This window comes from Phytophthora infestans, genomic scaffold (assembly GCF_000142945.1).
Source record: "Phytophthora infestans T30-4 supercont1.34 genomic scaffold, whole genome shotgun sequence".
Classification (NCBI taxonomy): Eukaryota; Oomycota; class Peronosporomycetes; order Peronosporales; family Peronosporaceae; genus Phytophthora; species Phytophthora infestans.
This window is the reverse complement of record NW_003303725.1, coordinates 344,206-370,025: the sequence shown is the minus strand read 5'-3', so window position 1 is coordinate 370,025 and position 25,820 is coordinate 344,206. Positions and strand designations below refer to the sequence as shown.

Below are 25,820 nucleotides of genomic sequence, written 5' to 3'. Positions count from 1 at the left end.
ATCCGGATAAGAAACCTGCTAACGCATTCCGCTTTCCAGCGAAGCGCATGGCTGGCTACAAGAGTCAGGATGCTAAGGCAAAACGAAAATTTAGTATGACGCTCGAGCACGTGAATACATTGCTGCAAAAGCAAAAGTATCTGTGTGGTCTATGCTATTGTCAGCTGACTGCTGATACCGCTTCCGCTGATAGAATCAATAACAATCTTGGGCACACTGATGGCAATATCTTGATCAGCTGCATTTCATGCAACATCGCTCGAAAAGATATGTCTCTTCGGGGGTTCAGATACAAGAAACTGCTTGATTTTAACGCAGACAGATTGGTGTTTTCGATTGACAAGGAGGAATCTGAGATTTACGGGAAAATGAAACATTGCTTGAGGACCATCAATTATATTCAGCAGGTATGCTAAGCGAAACGAGACGAAGATTCGTGGAGCTAAGATCTGCAAGAAAATTATCGGATACGACGCTAACGCTCTATCCCTATGGGCCCTTGGTAATGAGATGCCATGCGGTCGATTGACTACGGTTGAAGCGTATGATGGTATCATCGATGACATCAAAGCATACAAAGTATTCGGCTTTCTTGAATGTGATATCCGAACACCAGAATACCTTAAACAGTACTTTGGTGAGATGACTCCAATTTTCAAGAATGTACTGATCGACTGTACGAATGAGAGCGTCATTGGTAAGCACATGTTCGAACACAATGAGGCGCGCAAGCAAAGCCGAGCAAAACCAGCTCGCAAGTTGATTGGTAGCTACTTTGGTGAAAAGATTCTCATATACGCACCTTTGCTGAAGTGGTATCTCTCTCATGGTTTGGAGATCACCAAGACTTACAGCTTCATAAAAGCGAGCTCCCATAAAGCTTTTGCTCCATTTATGAAGGCTGTATCAAACGCCCGGCGAGAGGGTGATGTTGATAAGTCTAAGGCTATGATTGCCGAGATGATGAAACTGGTAGGCAACAGTGCTTTTGGTCGATCTGGCATGGATATGAGCAAGCACAAAGAGGTTAAGTATGAGTCGAGTGACAAAGCTATTAAAAACAAGATCGAACACTTTACGTTCCATGGTCTCGAGGAGCTTAATGATGCGTGTGAGATCACGATGAAGAAGCGCCGACTCAATAATAAGAACCCAATCCATTTGTCGATTGCTATCTATCAGCTTGCTAAGCTACGCATGCTTCAGTTTTACTATGACTGCATAAATTTCTACTTCGATCGCTCTGACTTCCAGTATCAGGAGATGGACACTGATTCGGCTTATATCGCTTTCAGCTGTGATAATCCATTTCAAGACTGTATTAAGCCTGAGCTACGAACCCACTTCAAGGAGCAATAAATACGATTAGTTCCCACGTGACTACAACATTGAGGTAGCTAAGTTTGATCGCCGTACGCCTGGTTTGTTCAAAGATGAATGGTCAGGTGATGCTATGGTCTCACTATCGAGCAAGAACTATATTTGCTACCTACCCGATGAGACATACAAAGTAAAGGTTTCAGCGAAGGGTATTCAACAGGGAAGTGGTCGAAACAATGGTGTTCTTAATCCTGATGGGTTTGAGACTGTCGTACGGGATCGCATCACGCTACAAGGTACAAAAAGGGGTTCAGACTATCGAAAGAAACCAAGTCTATCATCACCTATACTCAAACCAAAACAGCGCTTAACTACTACTATGACAAACGTCAAGTACTTGATGATGGTATCACGACTGAACCACTTGTAATTTAAGCAGCTAACCACTGGGAATTTCTTTAATGTAAATATAGATCATGGACGCGCTATTAAAGAAACTCTACTATGACCCAAAAACGGTTTTATAGGAGCTCAAGCTCTGTATCAGAAAGCAAAGGAGTTGAATCCTAAGATAACTTTCAAAATAGTAAAGGATTGGTATGGGAGTCAGCCCGATATTCAACGATTTCAGGAGCAAAAGAAGAGATTCAATGGTTTCAAAATAGCTTCGCATAACCCCAACTCGTGGCAAATTGATCTTGCGTTTTGGGAGAAACGGCCAATTTTGACTGCTATCAACATCAACTCAAGGCTGGGGTACGCAAAGCTCTTACGAAAATAGACGGCAGCAATTGTGTTAGAAGCGCTTAAAGCGTTTGTTCGTCTCCACAAAGTGGATATCCTAACAAGTGATAATGGTAGTGAGTTCATGAACTTACAGGCCCAAGAGCTCTTCAAATCCAAGACAATTGAGCACTACAACAATGAGCCAGGTGATCATGGAACTATGGGAAAAATTGAACGATTCAACAGAACGCTGAAACAGAGACTAACTAAAATGTCCCCCAAGAGAATTACGCAAAAGCTTATCACTGATGTTATTGAAAACTACAATACCACGTTTCACCGTTCGATTGGTATGACTCCAAATGAGGCAAAAGGCAAAGTAATGAATGCAGATCTGAGTCATAATCAGGTGGAAGCCGATAGAATTGAGAAGGAGTTTGACGTCGGATCAAGCGTATTGTACCGTCTCAAAAAGCAGACGTTTGATAAAGAAGCTGCTCGATGGAGCAAAGCAGTCTATAAAATCGCTGGAATTGATGGCTACCGAGTCCAAATCCGTTCAAAAATGGTCATACCCTCTACTAGGCGCCAAACGATCTTAAAATGGTCAACACAGAGACTACAGATGCTGTTATTAATCGTGGCGATATTCTTGAAGCTGAGAAGATCTTGGATCATAAGACGACACGGTCTGGGAAGTACAAATATCTGATCAAATGGCTTGGTAATGAGCCTGATTCCTGGGAACCTCAAGATAATCTCCAATTGATAAATAAGAATCGGAAGTCGATGCTAGAAAAAGAGTACTGGGCAAAAAAAACACACAAATGAGTCATAATTAGCTTTGTGTAAAAATATATATTAGAGCAATCCTCTGTAAGCTTTGACTCATTTATAGTATATTTACTATTTTTAATTAGATTATTGAAATTTCTGACTTGATATATATATAAACCCTTATTATAAATATGTGCCCCAACTGTTTAAAAAATCAACGTGAGCTTGCTACGCTACGTCGAAAGCTGTGGGTCATGCAAGAGGTGAGTAGAGTCAAGAATGAGTTGATAAATCTCGATGCATCAGCAAACTTTCGTAAAACAGTAGTAAATCGAAAGTATCGACATGAGTTGGAAGCAATATTTGGAGTTCCATTCCATTGCATTAAGGATCGCTATCTAAATCTTCTAAATGAGCGGAATAGTATCTGTCATAACTATCAAACCATTTAGACATGACTCAGTTATGCCGAGTTTGTGGTAAGGGAATTTAACACTACTCATTTTTTTATGATTCGTTTGATATAGCAATAAAATGTTTCCTTCTTGTACATCGCTCGCTCAGAGAGAGCAAAAACGGCGGGAGCTTCTTGAAAGAGCTCAGCGCCGCGTTCGACAATCCAACACTAAGCGTCAGATGTATGCAGGAACGTCATGGGCAAGTGATATCACGAATGGGGTTACTACAGTCCCAAAGAAATCAACAGAATCAACTCAGACCGACTCATCCGAGTCTGCTGAGTCATTAAAAAAACACTGATTGATGGATACTCCCAAACAAACCCTGAGGTCTCAACACCCCGCTTCGCCTCACGTCTGAGCGACAGCTCAACTCCAAATGTTCGCCCTGTGATGATCGATGTTGGAGTTGATAGCGGCGTGCAGATGGTAGATAGCTCAATTAATACTGATCGTGTCAATCAAACTGATAGAAATATTCAAGCGAGACCTCAAACATCTGATGTTGGTATCGATAACACACAGCAAACAGCTGATGTTGGAATCGACAATGCTCCAAAAATGTTAGATGCTGAAACAAACATGAAAAGCATGAAAAACATGGATACCGAAGATCAAGTGGAGGCGCGATCAAGGATTAAGAAATTGTTTACCGCCAATCCTAATTGGGTAGCGCTTCGAACTAAGCCAATTAAGCGTAAAACCGATAAGGATGACAATAGATACTTTCTTGGTGAAAAGGGGTCATTAATTGCAGCCAAAACGGGTAGAAAGAGTAAGACTTATTAATCGATTGACTGGGTGGCTACAGAGGAGAAAATTAGGGACATCTGGTATGATGGCGAAAGTAAATCAATCGATGAGAGCAGTTATATGAGACTTGAAGACCCTCTTTATCACGTTTCACTGACGAGAAAACGAAAAATCGCCGATTTAAGTGAAGGTGATGATGCATTCCGTTCAAGACAACGTCTTGAAGACAGCTTCGAGTTTGACACATCGACGTCAACCTCATTAGATCAAGTTGATAGTAGGAATCGATTGCTTTGGTCTATTTTTAAGAATAAAGCAGTGCTTGAGTCGGCTGGTTTGAAAAAGAAAATCATTCCTATCCTCAAGAGCATGAGTAAAACATCTCAGGTGGATAGAACTGGATGCGTGTGGATTGATGGTTCATCAATTAGTGTATTTGGTATTGATAGTGAAAGAGTCAAGCCAGCGATTACTAAGAACGTCGATTGGAGATCTACATTCCAAAAATTTATTGATTTAGTCAAAGATCGTGGCGATATCGATCTATTTACTAATGAAGACACCACCAAACTTGCAAAAGCCTTTGAGCCACGCGATGGTGAGGCTCGGCATAGAATTAAGCTTGGAATTGATGAAGATATGAATAGTTCTCTAGCTAATGCTGATAACGATGCGAAGAAGATTCTCATGGTTACAGCAAAATAGCATCTGAAGGAGTTCGAATTCCCTTTAGACTGAAACCAATAGTAGATACCAAAAGTGGTGTGAAAGCTAATCAAAATTACTACTTTAGTGAGCCTACCGCAGCAAAACCATTTTACATTAGAAACCACGAAAACAAAGCGGTTTCTGGCAAGGTTTTCAGCGATCTTATGAAAACCATTAGATGGATGGATACTTTCAATAGCCTGATGACCGGGTTTGAAGACATAGAGCGATGCGTCTATGAGAATGATGATCCAGCATTGAAAAAAATCTCGAAGCTTATCTTCAGCTATTGAATCGAGCGATCCTCGACAATACAAAATCGACAGATACATCAGCTCGAATCAAATCCTCAGAGGGTACTCAATATCGCGATGACACTTTGCAAAAACTCCACGATGAGTCAGAAGCCGCATTCCAAAAGTCTGGCGAAGCTCAGAGGAAATACGATGAGGCGAAGCGAACAGTAAAGGGTAAGAACTCAAAATCCGCAAGATCAGCGTTGAAGGCGGCAACCGCTGCCATGAAAGCGACCAAGGCTGTCTATCAAATCAAGGCTAAAAGCTACTCCGATGCTAAAAACTACACCGAGGTTGATCAATTCAGTGATCGACAAGACGAGCGCACGGTTCGCCAAACTGTGAATAACATGGTTGATCGAGTGGGGTCAGCGGTTAAGAGGAATCTTCAGGGTCGTGGGTTAAGAGGAGCCGGTGTTGCTCCACTCGAAGGTGTCGTACGACGCGGTCGTACATACAACCTCAATGAGATTCAAGGCTTAGCTACACCTTCAGCTTATGTATAACGTCAGCTCGGAAGCAAGTATATCCGAATTCCTGACCTTGATAACAAAACCCTTGTCATTATTCAGCCTATCGCCGCAAATGCGGACCCAAATGTCAAATCAGTGATAGTCTACAATCAATGATCCGAACTCTTGTGTATAAAAATCATATCGATCAAGCTTCATATGACAAGCTCAGTATCGATGATAGAAAACTGTTCAAAGAGATCCTTGCGATTACACATCTTCAGTATAACTTCCATGACCACCTCGAGGATCCGTTAGACTCTCTAAGAGCTGAATATGACAAGCTGAAAGGAGAGCTTGAATTAGGCAATGATAATCCTTCAATTATCAAACAGCTTAAGAGTCTCTCAGTGGATATGTACAGCAGCCGTCTAATTTCGGATTCTGAGTTTAAGGAAATTATCACGCGACTACAATAACCATGTTCTCTTTCAATCCCCGAATTATTTGCAGCTCAGGCGGTAGATATGGCGACAACGCTGATTTCAACGTCGCAGAGCTAAAAGCCATCATGAAAAATTTAATCATCCATGACCGCCCTTAAAAGACCCAGGCAGCTGTTTGAACAACGGATCTTGACAAGACGCTCAAGAAAACGGATGCGTCAACCCAGACGGAAGGAGGAAAAGTATGGGCATACTCAACTAAAAAAAATCGAAGTCTGTAAAGACGTTTGCTATCTAAGCAATACCAGATCTAACAGCTTTATTCGCCATTCCGCGATATATACTAATTTTTTTCTCTCCAACATGTATTTCCATGACAGCATCTTCCCCCGTCTTCGCATCTCTGATAGGAACGAGTGCACTATCTCCGAGAGCTACGATCTGATCAGCGCGCATGAATGTGGAAGCAATTGCCTGAGTAGGTTCATCAGCAGTTAAATTCGATTTAAGATCTTTGCTTGGTACGCAACCCATTTCTTGTATATTATTACCAAAGAAACTTCTTAGCATAGAAATCCGCTGATGGTTCTGGGTAATCAACTTTGTGTCTAAGGTAGTATCAATGACGTCTCTCCTCATCATTATGATCAAGATGACTAAAAGCCTTCAGAGGCGTTTGATCCCGATATTGGGCGTATCCACGAGTCCCGAAATTAACCTTGCGCAACTTTCCCGTATTAAGACGTACCCATACTCGATACTTCTTGTTCTTCAAAGGGCTTAACTCCAAGCGCTCAATCCTCATGACTCTATATTAGCCAAACGATCTTTTAATCTATCTATCTCACCCAAAAGAAGCTGAATCATCTTCATATTATAAGCCGATATTCGACTGTAATCAACGTTGAGCTGTTGCTTAGCTGGTTCAAGGCTTGGGTCTTCTCCCCTGTGGTGAAGTGCTTTTTCAGAAATAAGAGAATGGTCCTGACGCGGGGTCACTATCCCGAATCAGTGACAATTTCAAGTGATTATAGAGGATTTGGGTTGTTTGGCACGGGTGCAAGTTGCCTGTGGTGGATTAGCCATGGCGAGCAGCACCCCGTATGGAATGACGATGGATCTGATATGAGCGACGTACGAGAAGGCAAGATCCACCAAGACTTACCTCGGATCCACCCTTACCTGGATTCACTAAGATGGATATGGGATATACTATACAAGAGTGGATCGAGTGTGGATCCTATGAAGGAAGGATGGTCGGTGCCCTCTGAAGGTGGATCTAGTAGCCACGGCTAATGAAGAGTCAAGATCCACCGCGAGGTACCCCGGATCCCATACTTCCGAGTTCGGATCCAAGGAGGGAGGATCCCGCCTGGAGGGACCTGGATCCAGGGTATAGGGATGATGGATACAGTGGATCTCGAACTTTCGTGGGACAATGGAGATCACAGACGGTTGCGAGATGATGTTGGATGATTGGAGAGCTCGGATCCACGGCGAGTGTACCATTACAGCGAGGTGGATCCAAGCGACTTGGATCCGGATGAGTGTACCCATAATAGGGTGACCATGATGATTACGTCATATATCCGGTGGATCTGAAGATAACACAGCTGGGATGATGGGTCAAGGGAAGAAGGGACATGCAGCCGAGCCTGGTAAGGGATTTAGCAGATGAAAGACATAGAAGGTAGAAACCCAGGCAGGTATAGGCTTAAATATCAATACAGACTCCAATTTGCACAGTGACACGCAAGTGCCTTCCTGCCCTCAAGAACCGGAACTACATTGGCCGTACGAGCTCCGAGAAGGTTGGGAATTGCGAATCTAGTGTTGGTAGTGATAACTGGATAATACATTGGCCAGATCCTACAACCTAGTGAGCTTTTCCTTTACTTGTGCAGATCCGACAGGTTAACCGAATTTACTACTTGGTCGGTTACACCCTAGGGGTTCTCAACTCTCAAGATCCCGTCACAGGAGGCGGCAAGTACGACTTAAAGGACAACACAAAGGCAAGGGAACACACCCGCAAGGCAACCCTACGGCCAGATCCACGATCTAGGCCCCGGATCCATAAGCTCGAATATTCGCTTAGGATACGGAACCATCCACGGACGCAGAGTGAAGATTTTCCACTGCTGCTCCACCCCATCCCCACGTCTCGCCAAGACACTCAAGCTTCACCACTTGAACTCTTCGGAAGTTACCGAGAGAGCAGATCCCGCCCTACCGACGGGTACACAAGGTGAGGAAAGTTCAGCAGAACACGGATCATCGGGGGACCCCCTCCGTTAGTCGGTGTCTGGGCGCAGTTGGTAAGTTGGATCTGGCAATCTCGTAGATTTTGCTGATCCCGCTACACCACACCCCCTTCAATATCATCTCTGTTAAAGATCCATATCAAATCAGTTAGATGGGCTGTGACCAAATCCTGAGCTATGAGACCGATTTCTTGTCCAGGCTTGTTTTCCGACTCGATCCAGTCATAGAGCTTAACCTCACAGCTATCGTAGAGCCGCTTCACACGATCAATTGGGCATGATTGAATATTCTTTTTAAGGCGTCGATCCGACGTCATCGCCATGGCTGTACAGGCAATGTATCCTCCGAATATACCCGCTACTGAATATGTGTTCGGGCCAAGAGCGGATTCTGTAGCTCCACTATCTGCTCTGAGGCGATACACTGTCGTTCCGCCTGCTCCAAATACAAAACTGTTGCTGCCAGGGACGTGCAGCGGAGCCGAAGGACTTGTAGTACCAAGACCAAGACGACCTGTGGTAGTTAGAATCATCGACGTCGAGTTATTGACCCCAAATTTGAGGTCGTTTTTTGTGATGTTCCCGATCCATGACGCGTTCGCTGTGGTTGATCGATTGCCATTATGGACTTGGATCTGGAATTGAACAGGAGTCGTATTCGACCCGGTTAGAGTCATCATTCGTGTGTAAGAACCATCAAGAAAGTCCAATCCACTACCAGTAATCGAGAATATTCATTCGTTGCTGTAGAGTTGATCCCAAGCTCTGTCAGCGATCCTACTGTTGTTATAGCTGATTGGTTTCCATACGCTAAAAACCCATTGATAACGCCGAAGCAGCTGATATCCCCACTCGTTGACAGATTATTGAGCGAGAGGGAAGTCGGAATAGATGTTAAAAAGCTTGATAGGTCATAATACGTCGAGTCCTGGCGCAAGTTCGTGCAGGTCAGAGTAGTAGCCGCTACCGAACTTAGGCCTCCGATATTCGAGCTTGAGTCGCATAATAGGAGTTTATTTGGCGTTGCGGTACCAAAACTAACTCCGTTTATGTATTCAAAAAGGCCCAAATCGTATATAGTACCGTTCTGGCGATATTCTCGACAATCGATGTAGCTTGAAGTGCCTGTTATCGATATCGAGTGCGATGACCCACTGAACAATAAATTTCCACCGATCGTAAGACCTGATTAAGAGCCGAGAGACGTTATATTTGGTTAGGATCCGGTATGTAGCGTTCCAGTAATAGTAAAAGCTCCAAAGCTATTAATTCCGCTGATATTGCCGGACGAATCGAGAATCAAAGTTTTGCTGTACGAAGCAGTTCCCGCTATTACTCCGCTAAGGTAGCCCATCCTGTAATCATCCTTGCTCAAATATAGTGTCTGCGCATAATCGTATGTTAGATAACCACTCGAGTCTAACGAAAGATAGAATGAAGGATTATAAATGGATGATTGAAATGTAGGCTGTGGATGTGAAAAACCGGAACTCATTTTGTTTAATCCTATATAGATCAAACGATTTAAGTCATGAATGCTATTCCTGACTTTGGGGCTTCGATTCCAAATTTTTTTAAGTCTGCTTCGATGGGTGATATCCCCGCATTGGATATGAAAGCTTTGTTTAGAATGGTTGTGCTCGGTCCAAGCTTTTCAGGAAAGAACAATCTTTGTATGTTTATTCTCAAGCATTCTCCTCACGTATTTGCTCATCTAACTATCATTGCTCATAATCCTCATCAGGAGCTTTATGAGTATCTCCGGGAAAAGTTGGAAGGATTCATCACATTTGCTGACCCAGATAGCCCTTCTAAAGTAGATCAGGTGCGTCATACTCCATTAAGCTCTAACAAACCGGAGCTTGTTATCATCGATGACTATAGCAATGATAAACTACTTCAGAAGAATATCTTCTCTCATTACTATACACGTGGGGGACACTTTAACCCAATGAACGCCGTAATCTGTATAATACGTAATATGACATGATGCAGGTTTAAATGAATCAACAGCTTGGACGCGGCGTCGTTTAGGCTACTACACCGCATATATAAGTTTGTATAGACCACCATGGGAGTTTTTATCATTACCGATCGGCGAGGGGGAGATAGAAAGGTATTATTCGAAACACATAGAAAATTCGATATAAACGGCCTAGAGGTTTGAAAATTCTAATGCAAGCCCTTTAGCTCCTCTCTCCCCAAAACCTCCACCACTCAACCAAAAATGCCGGAAACGATTGACAGGAAGGAGTTCAAGCGTCTGTGGGGGTCGCTAAAAAAGGCTGGTTGGCGGGCAAGACCCCCTTCAGGCCTCCTCTCCGATCATGCGTATCTCAAGCCTGGCGTGAAAGGAAAGCTAGACAACTACAAGGCTGACACTGATTACTTTATCGGTACGTTGTGTTTAGCAGTAATAACTACTCCCTCTAACCCTGTGTGGTGTAGGTCCCAAGCCTTTGTGGAAGTATGCTCTGCGTGAGGGTCTAGTACCTTTCCCCCCTCAACAATGTATGATACGTCCGATGAGGCCTCCAATGGGGAAGCTTGCAGCGTACACAGCAGCCAAACGACAAGAACCAATTCCCCCCACCACAAGTGACGGCAACTTGGACCGTCAGTATTCTCCATCCCGCTCAGAGCATCAACATACTGTCGACGTTACTACGGAGGATACAGAACAAGTCCGACCGATTGGTGATGATATTGCAGAGGATACAGAACAAGATCGGTCCTCCGTTTGTGTTACTACTGAGGATACAGAACAAGTTCAGCCGGTTCGTGTGGCTATTGCCAAGGATACAGAACAAGCGAGGTCGATTGTAGATGATACAGAAGAAGGCCACTTTGTCGAAAATACTGGTATCGCTGGTACAGATCAAGAGCTATCAGTTGTTGAATGTATTCCGGAGGATACAGAACAAGCTGGACCAGCGGGTGTTCATATTCTGTCGGATACCGAATTTGACGACACGGCATCCGTGGGTCACGGCAAAGAAGAATCGAAACGTGGCAGTGGTGTTGCGAATGGCTTGGATGAATTTGATTGTGATAGCTATATGGATGCGTTACGTGGAGAGCTGCTCTTTGATAAGATTGATCCTGCAGATATCAACGTTGGATATGGATCCGCAAGTGATGTTAGTAGCGAGTTGGGTACTGAGGAAGAACTGGACGTTCCTGCGGAGCCTGAATCAGTGTATGAAAGCGAGGTAGATTCTGACAGCGACTTTGATGACGACTCCAGCGCGTTCCTGCAAGACGACACCAATATGCGTCAACTCACAGCCACAGGTTGGGATATATACGATGAGCATCATTCCGGTAAGTGCAGCACATACAGAATTGCGAATCATATCAAAATCTAATTCTGTATTTTACTGAATACAGGTGATGTGGTGTTAGATGCAGCGGAGCTGTACGACGGAAGTTTTGGTCCCACCAGATCTGCCGCTGCGTTCGCCGAGTCTCCTTTGGGAATTTTCTTCTATTTTCTTCCCAAGAAGATGTGGTTTGCGTTTGCAAAGGAGTCTAACGTATCGAGAGGAGTGTATTCCTGCTGTGGCGAAGGCGCAACGAGACAAGCAGCTACAGGCGCAGCGCAGGGATCCTGTGAAGTCGGTTCAACCTCTTGAAGTCTTAGAAGAGCAGCTGCGCAATATGAAACCAATTCAAGCACATGAAATTCTCCACGTGATTGGCCTTCTGATTGCTCGTACACTCTGTGGTCATACGGATGGCTTGGAAAAGCACTGGGCGACGCGGGAGGACGGTGCAGTACCACGCGGTACCTTCTCCAGATACATGAAACGTGAAAGATTCCGGTTAGTTACCAGGTACTTGCACTTCACCAAAAACGACCCTGCTGCCGCAGGCACAGACAAGGCTTGGAAAGTTCGGCCCATTCTTCAGGTTCTTGAAAAAACGTTTCATCGTGGCTATCGGCTGGGGCCTCGCATCAGTTTTGATGAAGAAACCATTCCTAACAGAAGCAAGTTCAACCCTGTGCGCGTCTATAATAAGGAGAAGCCTCACAAGTACGGGACTAAAGTGTACATGACGTGCTGCGCGGAGACCGGATACTGTACTCGGTAGGTGGCTTACTGTATTCTGTGTCTGGTTACTCTGTATCGTACAGAATAAGAAACCGAGTGCTTACCGTATGCTGTATTGTGTAACATATAGGATGGAAGTGTATCTCGGCGCTGTAGAGTACTCGAAAGGTGTGGCACAGAAGGCAGTCATCAGGAACGTGACTAAGGCGCTTGATGGCCAGGCCCATAAAAGGCTTATCATCGCCGACAATTTCTACACGTCGTGTGCTCTATTGCTGGAGTTATTGGACAAGGATCTCTACTACGTCGGTACTCACCGCAACGAGCGGCTTGGGTGGCCCAAGCCGTTCAAAAAGTACTATCGGCAACTCTTCATGAGTTTTGTGGACATGGCGATAGTCAACGGTTTTATTTTACATAAAATTATTCTCAAGCAAAAAGGGCTGCCAGTGCCAACACACGCGCAGTATATGCGCCGACTTCATACCGAGCTTTTGGCCACGAACGAAGCCACACTGCGTACAAACACCAACACCGAGGACCTCGTTTCTGAGCCTATTCACACGCAACCGCACAGACTGCGAAACAATGAGGAAAAATACAAAGGCAAGAAGCGAAAAAAACCCAGAGATGGATCAACCGCCAGCAACCTCCAGCGTAAAGGGCAGAAGCGTAAGGGCAAGCGCCGCCAGCACTTGTGCAAAGTTTGCTCAGCCTTGGCAACTCCCCAGACAAAGAGCTTTGAAACCAGTTACTACTGCGAGCAGTGCACATCCAACTTCGGAGGCTACGTACCTCTATGTAACAAGGTTCGCCACGAGGAAACCGGCAACACGCTCACATGCGGCCAAATATGGCATGATTTGTGGCGCAACGGCCCTGCCATCCCTGCTCACCTCAAGAAGCGTATTCGCTTCCGCAAGCGAAAGAACTTCGAGATTTTGAGCGACAGCGACGACGGCGGCAGCGACGCGAATGATGATTGCGTGGATATCCAGGATAGCGAGTAACTAGGCGTAGATAATGCAGCCCGTACACTCACCAATTTGTCGGCCAGTTCTTGCCTAGTTCTTCTTCTACTCTTGCTAGTCTAGAACTGGCCGAAAATTTGGTGAGCGTACGGGTGACGTAGTGGCACGCTTCGCCAGTCATTTAGGCGCAAACGCAGATTGCCCAGACCCATCAGATTCAGCGGGATACTCGAAGTAGAAGGATATGCGACGAAAGTCACGTCACATTTGCCCAATGAAATCATGACATTTTACCAGCCGGTGGGCACATTGTTGTTTTTCTACGACAGATTGCAGTCTATTCGCAGCGTTTTCGCTACATCCCATTGCGGACGGCTTGCAATGCATTAAGTTTGCAAAAGTGGCAGCTATAGTTTAACAAAGATAATCATTTACTCTGTATTATACAGAATATCGTGAAGCGGGCATTGGGTTAAACTCTCAACCATATTCCTAAGCCACAGCTACTTTGCCACTGATAAGATGATTCGGTTGAATTCAGAGTACGTAGCGATTCTAATAGCGAATTCGAAGCGCGATTTACAAGTGGTTGTAAAGGATTTTAACATTAAAGGCGTTGATGAGCGATCAATCGTCTATTACTACAATAAAGCCACGGAGCGCAAAGGACATATGCTGTTCGTGGATTCAGTCAAAGGTCAAATCAGATACAACTTTGATCGACCGATAGATATTGAGCAATAACTTTAGAATATTTTGTTTGGGTGAATCAATATACATATACCATGGCAAGTTTTGTTAAACTCGATTCCACTGACCTCGTTCAAGACAATTATAACAGCACATGGAAATACAGCTTTCCTGGTAGTGCTGCCGATTTCAAGGATGTGGTATGCGCGGTTTAATCGATTTCGATGTATAACTCTGAATACAACATCGATGCAACTCAGTTCCTGAATAACTCCTTCAAAATCGAGGTTCCGACAGTTGGAGCCACATCCACTGTATCTGTTATCCTCCCTGATGGACACTACAGCTATACCGATATTAATCGAAGCATTCAGACGGCTCTCGTAAATGCTGGAGCGTATTTAATTAATCCATCTGGTGAGAACGTTTTCTATATTCAACTAACGGAAAACAGTGTGTATTATGCTGCTCAATTCGATTTTAGCGCTACTCCAACGACACTTCCTACAGCCGGTGGCACTTGGACACGACCAGCAAGTGGGCTTTATTCGTCAGGCGGTACTGGTTTGCCAACAACAACGCGTGTCACTCGCATCATCATTGATAACGCCTCTTTTGGTAAAGTAGTAGGATTGACTGCTGGTACGTATCCTTCAGCGTCTGCAACGGTTTCAAGTGCTCAGCTGTCAAATACCATTCCTCAGATTCACCCAACCTCGAGCTACATCGTTCGATGCGACCTGATCAAAAACGAGTATGTTGCCTCTGGTGATATCCTTAGTGCGTTTGACCGTGGTGATGCTCAGGTAGGTCAATTAATCAGCTATAAGCCGAGTCAGTATGCTTGGATGAACTGTCATAACGGCGCGAGAACGTCTATTACGATCAGTATTTATAATCAAAACGATCAAAAGGTTAAGTTCCGTGATACTTCTGTCTCGATCATGTTGTTGTTGAGGCCAAAAAAATAAGCATTCAATGATTTTTTTTCTCCCAATCCGCAGAATAGGGTGGAACTAATTTAATCGAAAAGAGCCAGCAATCATTGCTTTCTTACGTTTAGCACGGAGTGCAGCCATCTGAGCCTTCATTTCGGGCGAACCTTTAGCTGGTTTCTTAGGGACTCCTACACCATAGCGTCTCTTTACCTCACCTCGAACCGATTTGATCAGGTTCTCATGCTCTGGCTTGGTTGCTTTTGATAGTAGAAACTTCTCGCCTGCATCGACTGCATCAGTTAGAATCCCCTTACGTTTAGCATACCCGAGAGCATTTTTTGCCGCCTTCTTAACATCCGCTACCGAAATACGACCACCTTCTTTCTCTACATCGAGCAAGGCTCGGACGTAGGCAGAGTTTTGAGACTCTACCAGGGGTATCGCTGTCAGAGTCATATACTCCAACTCCTTTCAATGACTTAATAGCCGCCCTTGCGGGGGATTCCTGCTTGAGGGGCTCCAAACGCTGTAGCAATAGCAGGCACTGCCGCATCCAGACCCTTGCTCAGCAAATCACTATCTTTTACGAATTTGAATGCTGTCGATAACCCTGATTTGACTCCAAATGGATCCTCCTTATGGCTTCTTGTAGCCTTTCTTGATCTCATGCTTGGTAATGTCAAGTCTAACCCCACGACCCGCCTTGCGTGCCTTTAGTGCTTTCTCATACGAAGCTGGGTGGAGATGGATAACAGAGCCTGAACCCTTGAGTTGATCAGCTGTAAGACTTAGCTTACCTGTCTTGAGGGCTTTAGTCAGCTTGGGAGCTGGAACATCGCTGGAAATCGTCAATTCGCGATACATTATTGCTATATTTCCTGAAACATATTTAATACAGAATTGACAAATTCAGATCTTTGAATCGATTCAATAGATTCATCTTATTTTTTTGTTTGCAATATAGCCATAGCATGCAAAACGGACCACAATAATCGCCATAAGTGCCTTGATATTGTTTGGGATTGTATCGCCCGATGCCCTACTTCGTAGGTGCCGCTTCCCCCATTGAATCAAAGAATTCTCCATCATGAACAGCCTGCCAGTGTCCTACATCGAGATTAGGCGATCTAAGTAGAACCAGATATGATCCTTTCTTCGGAAGCGGCTTTGTGATCTCATTTGACTCAAAGATAGCATCGAGATGAACCCCAATACGCTTGGCAAGTTCAATTAGATCATGATCGGATGTAATAGGCTTGACGAGTTCCATAATAATTATATTTGATAAAGTATATTACGTGCCATATAGAATCTCAACGATGTCTGAAACACAACTTTCCGACCAATATCTTTACCAGAGCTCGCTCAAGAGTGATCCGGATATTAAAGTCTCCTCTGGCAAGCGCGTGCCTTTCGTTATCGATCTTAATCAGGGGTCATACCAAAACGGTGTTATTACTATCGATGCAACATCCCAGCTTAATGGAAGTGAAGGATTTGCTTCGCTCCGTGATGCCTACATTATGCTACCATACAAGGTATCGATGAAAAACACTCATGCTACTACTGTTCAGGCTAATCCTGCTAACCGTTTTTGCTGGTCGCTGAAGTGCGGAATATAGGAGTGTGATCGATTCGATGAGTCTTGAGCTGAATGGTAAGACTATCGTTTCTATGGCTGACTACAAGCTGTTTTGGAGCAATATTCGTGCTCAGACTGGATATAGTCCTCCGTATGTTGAAAAGCATGGTGCAGAGTCTTTCCTCTTCCCTGATGCTGCTCAGTCGTCGAGGTACAGTGCTACGGGCTCTTTTACTGGAGACGGGTATTCGAATAACACAGCGTTCTCCTCCTCCTTCACCGCCGGCGCTATCTCTGCCACAGCTTCAGTAGCAAATGATGGTTTTGTTAAGCACCTTCTTTCGAACCCATTAAATGCTGGAGCTGACTCATCTACGTCGTGGCCTTCCACTGGTGCCGCATCTGCTACAACCACCATCGCTAATCAGCTGGGACGTGGCGCTTTCGTGGCGGGTGGCTATGCTGCTGGCGCTATCATGGGAACGTGGAACTTCATGCTAAAAATCAAGCTTGTTGATCTCCACCCGATTTTCAAGGAGCTTGATCTTATGGCTAACCCTCAAATCCGTCTTCGTTTCCGGGTTAATCAGGGTACTGTAGCTATTGATGCTGAAACTTCTCGTTATATGACGCTTACAAGTACTACACTATCGAGTGGTAATACATGCCCTGTAATGATTGCTTCGTCGGCAAGTAGTAATCCTATGGTTAGTGTTCTTTCAGGTTCAACAGCTGGTTCTACTGCTGTTTCATGGGGTGCTGTCGTCAATGCGCTTGAACCTACTATTGATGGAACTTACATGCCTTTCACGACTTCTCGACTGTATGTCCCGTTTGTTCATTTATAGAACCCTCAGGCTATCATCTCGAAGCCAGTAAAGAAGGTCCGCTACAACGACCGTTATGCACAGTGGTTTTACCAGCGCGCCGGTATTGGCAAGCAAGGGACACAGCTTAATGCTTCTTTCGATCTGCAACTTTCGGCTTCTGTAAAGAATGCGAAGTACGTCATTCTTTTACCATTTGCTGAGCAAACTGGAAACTTTACTACTGCTGCTGTTCAACAGTTTCAGAGTCCGTTTGATACGGCTCCTTGGACACTTCAGCCTGGCTCGAGCATTCGCAACTTCAATGTCCGTATCGGTTCGACTCAATGCTTCGACATTAGTCATGACTACGATTTCCACCAATTCACAAACGAGTTCGCTAAAATTGCTGCGATTAATGGTGATCTGACCCCTGAGCTTCTGAATGGACTGCTTGACTATCAGACGTGGTCTCTAACTAACCGCATCCTTATCGCTGACGTTAGCCGCCTGACGGAGCGTGATGTACCTCAGGCTATTCAGATCCAGGGTACAAACGCTGGTTGCCAGGGAACAAACATGCTTGTTTTGGTTGTGAGCGAACAAGAGCTCTCCTACGATCGTCTAACGGGAGAGGTTTTAGATTTTACCACGGCTTAGTTAGAATGTGTTTAGTAATTTCTGTCATAGGCAAAAAAACATTTTTTTGTCGCTTAATTAAGTTCGTTGAGCAGTTTAGGGCATTTCTCAATTACGAATGGGTTCTTACGAAGCCAATTGATATAATTAGAATCGGTGCGACTAATTTGCTTTAGCGTCTTTCCCTTGTACTTGCCCCAACTCATCATATACGAATTATCATTGCTAAGAAACTTGAAGTGAAGGAAAATCTTGATACCCTCAGTAATATTGAGACTGGGTTGGTTGTGCATCCATCGACAATATCTGGGATCATAAGCATATACTTCTTCGATCGGTGTGCCCTTGTATTTTCCAAAAGTTAGTTCGTTCGACATGTTATTAGTTATGTGTATCTATATACATAGGGTCTTATTTTTTTTTGAGAAAAAAAAATTAATTCTGAAATTCAGACAAACCTGTTCTCAGTGGTCGAGCGGTTCTGAAACTACCCTAAGATCGAAAAGACGTTGCTTTCGCTCTCAGGTGGTCGAGAGGTTGCGTCGCCAAAATACCAGCTGCCTCGAAAGAACGTTCCAGAACTGGTCTCGGTGGTAAATTACGGAAAGTAAAAAAACTGCCGGCGTAATGTTCCATGTCATACTACTAACGTTTCTATCAGCTTTTCGATTTGAGTTTTCAGCCACTTGATCCGCTTGGTAACGGTAGACGACAGGAATTTTAACCTCTTCAGCCTCCAAGTCTAGATCTCTGCAATAGTCCGACAAATACCGGATAGATGACCCAAACACACCCAGATCTGCGCTTTCAGAGATGGGATCGAGCTGAGAGGGTTTCTTACAACGAATCACTCACCTCCATAATAAACCAACGGACTTCATCAAGAATAGTTCCCTTTCATTTACTTTCATAGCTTTCCCATAACCATATTTAGGAGTGCAGCTTGAGTATTCTCATCGCTTAAGCCATCGGTGTCATTTCCACGGCCGAACGGCCAGTTCCTCCTTGACTTTTATTTGGATCATATTTCGATCATCACATAAATGGCCAGCTGATCAAATCCCTTGACCCTGTCGAAAGTTGATCAAATCCCTTGACCCTGACGAAAGTTGATCAAATCTGAAGTGACTTGAAATTGTTTGGTATACAAGACCTTCTACATGCATTTCTATATATACATCAAATTGTATATCTTTACTACTCTACGTAATCTACGCGTTCGTCGTTAAGGTGTCTGCACTTCCTCCAAGTTCCACAGGGACAGGGAGATCGAGTGGCTCAGGAGCTAGGCGTTGCCGTTTCTTCGCTCGGGACTTTGACATATCCTCAATTCGGCTGACATAGCGTTTCGATAGAGCTTGGATTATGCCGACAAATGATGGTAGAGAAGGGTGTGGAGCTGTTAGCTCCGCGTTTATCTCGCGGTTAAAACGCTCTAAAATATTATAAGTACGACTTGCCATAGCAGCACCCACCTCATGAACATTTCAAACACTAGGTGTGAATGTCTTCAGCCACGTTGTACGAAAATACGACCAAAACCGCTTCCTCAACACGTCCGAATACCGAATGCTCTTGGCTACACACGTGTCTCTTATCTTGCCTTTCACAAATTTGATACCTTCGTCTTTGATCTTCTCGTGCGGAATGACAGTCAGCATATCCAGACTGCCCTTACTCATTGCAATGACGACCTCACTTTCAGGGAGGCTTAGTGCCTCCATCTTCCTTCGGCAGGCCAGCTTAAAGTGAAAGTAGCAGCCGACGATATCTGCATCTGAAAATTGAACTTGTGCTGCCTTTTACAATCCGGCCTCAAAGTCGCAGACCACCATGCTCGGCTCGATTTTGTCGTCTGCAGCGACATTGACAGCCTCCATCAAATGCCAGTACGTATCTTGGGTCTTTGACGTGCACAATGTATAAAATACAGGGACGAATAGGTCCGTTGCATGATCAAAAACCATCATTACCGCGCACTGGTAGAATGGGCGCGGGACGCACCTGAATGTCCGGTCGAGAGACAACGTAGTCTGTTTGTACTTCAGTAGCTTGATCAGATCAGGATGAGCCCAACCGACTAAGCGCTCTAGTGTTGTTCCATTCATATAGGACCTGTAAAATTGAAAGAATGGCTGTGGGGTCCCCGATACCAGTGACAGCGGCGAAACCTCCACAATACCATGCAAATCTGCACCAAAGTGAGCACGTCTCGCTCGGTGAACTCGCTGGAGGACTTACTCACGTGTAAGTCCGAATTGCACCAGTGATACTTCCTCAGGGTAGAAGTCGCTGCGAATCTGCTTCCAGATTCGTTCCGCCGTCAGGTCCATTCGAGTGATAGCCATCACATCAGTGGCCTCCTCCATGGATTCGGTAACATCTACTCCAGGTAATTCCACTCTACGCCGGTCGCAAGAATGTTCACCACGAATTTGGTACTCATTTGTCTTGATATCGTAATGTAACTTTGCCTTACATTTTGTACTCCGGCAGGAGCTTCACCTGTACGAAATATTAACCTCCAATTTATGGTAACCTGTAAATACGTGACCAGCTGCATGGACAACAGTGCGACGATGATGCTGAACACTGTTCGCTGGAACATGCAGTGTAATACCTTCAGCGGCTTCTCCGTCTGCAGGATGCCCAGTAGAAGGTGAATTTGATATGACACACTGGTGATCGCCTTCTCTACTCAAAAAAGATGGAGGTGATCCCCTTAAGCCGCCAGGAAAACGCTCGCTGCAGGCATCGCTAGAGCCTCGTTATGGAGTTGAGCTTCTTCCCCGAGCTGCACGTTGTCGAGGACTGCAATCGCGCCGAGTGTAAGAACTACAGCGACGACTTGGGCTTCGCGTCGACTCGACCAGCTCACGTAACTTGAGCTTCTCCGACGACTCCGTCTCTGATCATGTCCAACGGTACGATGAGGACTTCAGCTGTAGCGGCAATGCAAAGAGCGCCAAGACGAACTTGTGCCGCGCCAGCGACTTTCACGGGGTTGTACAGAAGCGATCTGGTGCCTTGGGCTATATCCTCGGAGAGACGTGCGCCGACGACTTGTACTGCGGCTTGGACTGCGACCGCGACCATAACTCCGCCGGCGACGTGGGCTGCGACCGCGACCACGACTATGACTGCGCCGACGACTTGGACTGTACTCGCGACCGGACGAGTGACGATGACGTGAGCTGCGGCCACGACCAGCAGAGTCTTGATGGCGTGGACCGTTGCAGTGGTCGTCGACACACCAACAGCTTGGACTGCGGCAGGAACGAGACTTACTTCAGCGACGTAACATACGTCACGAAGCTGAGACGCTCTGAGAGATTGGGTTTCGCATGCGCTCGGGGCTGTGCCGAGATCTCGCAGTGCTCTGGTGCCTTGGACTGCACGGAGGCGAGCAGATAGTGGCCTCGTGAAGTGGTGAAGAAGGTGCTGAAGACGCTACAACTTGCTGGTTCATGGTCGTACAGGAAGGGCGCTACTTATCTTCGTTGTCGGGAAAGTGTAAATGACGGAGGTGGTCGACCACACATATCCATACTTAAGATGGATATTTGATCAAACACTTTGACCAGGTACGAAATAGAAGGTTGACCATTTTTGTGATGATTGAAATATGGTCCAAATAAAATACTTCGCACGCAACAATCGCAACTCTGGAATAAATAATGACGTTGACGGAGCATTCATTCCCAATACATCCACCATCTTTGGTTTGGGTCCAGTGTGGCATCCAGGTCTCATACAGAGTCTCCTGAGTAGGATTAAGAAAGTAGAACTTTGCTGTCGATCTCTTTTTTGTCCTAGGTCATCTCCAGTTACAGAATTTCAATTAATCCTTTCAACATGCTCATCAATCTCCTCATCCTCGTCATACGTCTTGTAGCTGTAGCCGTGGAGCAACCGGTCCATAAAAAAGCGCAATTTCTTGTCGGTCGCAGCGAAAGTATTCGCCCCCAGGGGAGCACGAAATCTCGCACGGTTAGCACCTTTAAGACACTTCGAACCAAAGAGTTCTTTACTATTTTCAGTGTACTCATGCTCCAAAAGAAGAGCAATGGAATCATTTTTTTTCCATCTTGCTAATGGCTTTGGCAAGGTCTTCATTCAACGATTCATCCGGGTTTAGCTTCAATGGGAACATCATTGAAAGTAGACAAATTAAATACTGTTGTACACCTGTACAAGGCGAAACCCCTTTGTCACGTTTTCCCAACGCATGCTCAGCGTCAACAGAGTGAACATCATAATAAGCGAATAACGCCGAGCTACCATTGGCTTTACCAAAGTCATGTCGATACTTCGCCTCGTCGTCTCGGTATTCTGGTGCTTGAGAAAATGTTCGCCTTCTCCATATACCAGTAATTTATAGAATTACATTTTCTCTATTAATACGTGCTGCCACGGCCAACATTCGTCCAGATGTACCTATGTATACCTTTCCATTATCCAGACGGTATACGTTTGAATTAAACTCGAAAAAACAAGGCGGCTGTTCCAGGCCAGGAGGAGTCATACATGTAAATAATCAAGAATAATCCTGGCGACACAATCTAACTTAAATAAGTATCCATATATGAAGAAGATTTGCTGAGGACGTGGGAAGATATGAACGTGGGGCTGTCGTATAACCAGGATTTAATCCTATTGTATCCAGGACTAAGTCCTTGTCACAGATTCGTACAGTAATGAATAGACCATTTAGCATGATTAATCAGGTATTTAGCCATGATTTAATCCTGGCAGCTGACTTGAAATCTGGATTCCTGTCTGCAAATGCAATCACTTTACGCTCACTACGACGAAGCCCTATCAATGCTGCCTCTACGAAAAGCTCCATGTCAAATTTACAGAGTTGCAAGGTAAAACTAACTTGTATTCAATGAAGTTAAAGACATGCATTCAATGTAGTTAATGCACGCGAGACTTACAACCAGCACAATTAGCTTGTCGATGTCGCGATAATGGTTGAAGCGATTTCTTCGTCGTTGTCTATATTGTCTTCATCGCTCGGGGCCTTGTCTTTTTTCTCTCGTCGTCGTCTGCGCCGGGTGTTGCTGCACCCGAAGCGTCATCCAAAGGAAGCAGACGACCCTCCAGGAAGTAGAAGAATAACTTGACGCGACGTCTCGTGAGCGACTTGTCACTGATATCTACGTGAAGTCCAGGAACGGCCTTACAGAGGAACATCCAGCACACGTACACCCCGCAGCTGGGCCCGTCGAACTGGATGGGGTTGTTTCGCGCGATCACGTTGAAATCTTGCAATCCAGAGATCTTGAGATTCGTCGCGACACCCCTAGCAGTGTTCATGTATGGATCTTGGTTTAGCAGATCGTAGTAGTAGACTCTCTTCTTCTTGACCTTGACCACCACGCAGCACCAGTGAAAATTGTTGAAGTTTAGTGGTAGCAACACAGTTTCGACGGCGCCATCGGCTGCATGTTGTAGAGCTGCCGCTTGAATCGCTGCATTCACCGGATGCCCTTCGCTATTACGCGTTCGCTTGGATTTCAGGAGCACAGACTGAAACCCAGCAAACTTGCATGTGGGGTAATCTTCCGATAAACACCGGCACAACGCGCGTATAGCAGCGTCGGTGAGCCATGTGGGCGGGATCGCGCTGTAGAGCATTGCGTAGTCGTAGTCTGGGAGGTTTGGAAGCCCTGTGATCCGCTCATATGGGAAGGTCTCCATTACTTCGTCTGCCACCTGCTTAATAATGTCGTGCTGTTCGATAGGGAGCGCAGCAATAGCTTCCTTCACAAGCCATTTGTGCATTCCGACGCCGTTCTGCACAACGGTCTTCAAAGTGTGGATGCGCTAGAATATCTCAATTTGCCTGCGCGTAAAATTACCAACATCCTTGATGGACTCAGCCTCCACAGTTCCTTGGTTTGGCGATCTCTGCGTACTGGAAGCTTGGCTGGACTGCGAATCGACAATCGATATCACCGTCTCGACGGTGTTTGACACAGGGATGACATTAACACACGCATCCAACAGGTTATTGGGGAGGATGTAGAACGGATCCTGGATTAAAACAGGATTCTTCTGTGTCTTGAACTTTGGCTTTTTCTTCTCTGCTTCAGTGTGTTTGACGAGGACGCCCGACAAACTTCTCTGTGTTTCGATCAATCCAGGCTTCTGATGTTCAAGAGCGTCTAGCAAAGCAGTCAAAGTTACCTCTCCGGTAGTCTTTCTACCCGCCTCAGTAGCTTAGTACCATTTTCGGTTTTTTTTTTCGCCAGCGCTAGTAGCGTTCTTCTGTTTTGAGGTCTCCTTACCTTCTTGGCTTTAGGATTCAATCGAATCGTCATTTCCGTGCTTGCAGTAGATTCTCTAGAAGCATTATCTTCATCTTCACTGGAACTTATGCCAAATTCGACCTTGACTTGTTTAGAAGTACAGCTCTTCTCACCATCCAACCGCTCTTCACCGTCCTCATCTGTACCGCCGCCGGGACATTAACAGAAGCCATTTTTGCTGGCGAACATTTCGCCATTGACCCGGGATAGACCGCAACATGTCGTCAAACTCGGAGTCATCTTTGATATCCGCCATTTCGTTGGCGATAAGGTGTGTGGCTCTTACAGCCTCCCTGTAGCGTTCTGATTAAGTCCTCAGCTTCTTGACCCCAGATCCAGGATCTTCATTCGTAAGTTTTCGTACGAGAATTGCTTCACCTTCCTTAGAGATGGTGAATTGGTGGTCCATCTACAAGACAGGTACGCAAGAAAATCCTGGATATTCCTGTATAATGCATACCCACCTCTCGTCAATTCTTCCCAAGGAGTACTAGAGCCCCGTGCCTTAAAATATCTTCTGTACGCAATGGTGTGACGACATGGCAGCTTCATATTCCTTTAATTTTTTTACAGTCGCATCACCAATCCTTCAAATTCACCTTGTGCTCGGGCAATTTCCAATCACAACCACAGTGACACATCCACTCGAGTCCTTGGTATAGTTATAAGCATCAGCTTGAACCAGCGCCGCCGCGAACTGCATCTCGGTCTGCTCGGCAACGTAATGCGTAGTGAACCGTAAAAGTGTCGCTGCAGCGGGGCTGCCGTAGCTTTAGCGTCAGAGGAAGACGTTCGACTCAAAGAGCCACTAATACTAAGTCCCTTATCCAAAGGACACTTACAGCCCAAGACCAGGGCTCAAAGTTAATACCTTAACTTTTATGCTTCAAAACCAGAAGTGTTTTATTTACTATTATTGCGGCCAAGCGGCCTAGGGGTAAATGTATCTCTTTAACTATCTAGCATAGTTAAACCTAAGCAAATGCATAACGTGTGGCTTTCAGCCAACGTACTGAGAGACCTTGTTAACTCTCCAACTTATGTACTGAGAGTTTGTTAACTCTCCGGGTACTTCATACCCCTGTGTGTTCCACACCATGTAACCCCGTTACATAGGTGATGACAGCGCGTCAGCTTTGGGAGCTGATGACGCGGCAAACAGTGTTGGCGGTTGCAAACGACAAACACTGAAAATGCTTGCGTGCTCGCGTGCAGCCGGGCTGCACGACGAAGCAGAATGTAGTCAAGCCCGGCTCGATCATTCGCGTCCGCGGAAAAATCTGCCGACGGTGACAACGGAAATCGGTTCAAGGCCGGGTGGACGAGAAGCATGTGAGGCCGGGCTTCACAAGAACAAAAGACGGCGCAAGTGACCATAGCTGCGCAAGTCTCGGTCCGGGACCGAGGTGATACGAGCGATGCCTGCCTGGCAGACATCGGAGAAGTCGTCGTGCGTCGAGACGTTAAACGTCGTGGCGCGGACCCGTGCTGGTCTCCACTACCGGTCAGTGTAAGTGGCCGACGAGTGCGTCGGAGCTGACGTCGGTATCAGTCATGAGCTGGATGCGCTTCGCGAAGAACCTGTACGATGGACGCATCGAACCGATACGCATCTTTCAGAT

General features: G+C 45.5%; 6 protein-coding genes across 6 annotated transcripts; 2 read left to right on the top strand and 4 right to left on the bottom strand.

Annotated features, from left to right (window-relative positions):
* Positions 1-8,375: 8,375 nt before the first annotated feature.
* Positions 8,376-8,733, bottom strand: PITG_14339 (uncharacterized protein; the record flags this gene model as incomplete). Its single annotated transcript, XM_002898775.1, has 2 exons — positions 8,376-8,390; positions 8,437-8,733. The coding sequence occupies 2 exons, from the start codon at positions 8,731-8,733 to the stop codon at positions 8,376-8,378; spliced, it is 312 nt and encodes a 103-aa protein (XP_002898821.1).
* Positions 8,734-9,731: 998 nt separating this feature from the next.
* On the top strand, positions 9,732-10,155 carry PITG_14338 (uncharacterized protein; the record flags this gene model as incomplete). The annotated part of the gene is made up of 2 exons (XM_002898774.1): positions 9,732-10,029; positions 10,085-10,155. The coding sequence occupies 2 exons, from the start codon at positions 9,732-9,734 to the stop codon at positions 10,153-10,155; spliced, it is 369 nt and encodes a 122-aa protein (XP_002898820.1).
* A 4,777-nt stretch (positions 10,156-14,932) lies between these two features.
* PITG_14337 (uncharacterized protein) lies at positions 14,933-15,718 on the bottom strand (the record flags this gene model as incomplete). Its single annotated transcript, XM_002898773.1, has 5 exons — positions 14,933-14,968; positions 15,041-15,240; positions 15,287-15,359; positions 15,400-15,473; positions 15,550-15,718. The coding sequence occupies 5 exons, from the start codon at positions 15,716-15,718 to the stop codon at positions 14,933-14,935; spliced, it is 552 nt and encodes a 183-aa protein (XP_002898819.1).
* Positions 15,719-15,743: 25 nt separating this feature from the next.
* On the bottom strand, positions 15,744-16,124 carry PITG_14336 (uncharacterized protein; the record flags this gene model as incomplete). Its single annotated transcript, XM_002898772.1, has 2 exons — positions 15,744-15,893; positions 15,948-16,124. The coding sequence occupies 2 exons, from the start codon at positions 16,122-16,124 to the stop codon at positions 15,744-15,746; spliced, it is 327 nt and encodes a 108-aa protein (XP_002898818.1).
* Positions 16,125-16,173: 49 nt separating this feature from the next.
* On the top strand, positions 16,174-17,902 carry PITG_14335 (uncharacterized protein; the record flags this gene model as incomplete). The annotated part of the gene is made up of 5 exons (XM_002898771.1): positions 16,174-16,422; positions 16,505-16,882; positions 16,973-17,263; positions 17,318-17,443; positions 17,504-17,902. The coding sequence occupies 5 exons, from the start codon at positions 16,174-16,176 to the stop codon at positions 17,900-17,902; spliced, it is 1,443 nt and encodes a 480-aa protein (XP_002898817.1).
* Positions 17,903-17,955: 53 nt separating this feature from the next.
* PITG_14334 (uncharacterized protein) lies at positions 17,956-18,258 on the bottom strand (the record flags this gene model as incomplete). The annotated part of the gene is made up of 1 exon (XM_002898770.1): positions 17,956-18,258. The coding sequence occupies one exon, from the start codon at positions 18,256-18,258 to the stop codon at positions 17,956-17,958; it is 303 nt and encodes a 100-aa protein (XP_002898816.1).
* Between the last annotated feature and the right edge of the window lie 7,562 nt (positions 18,259-25,820).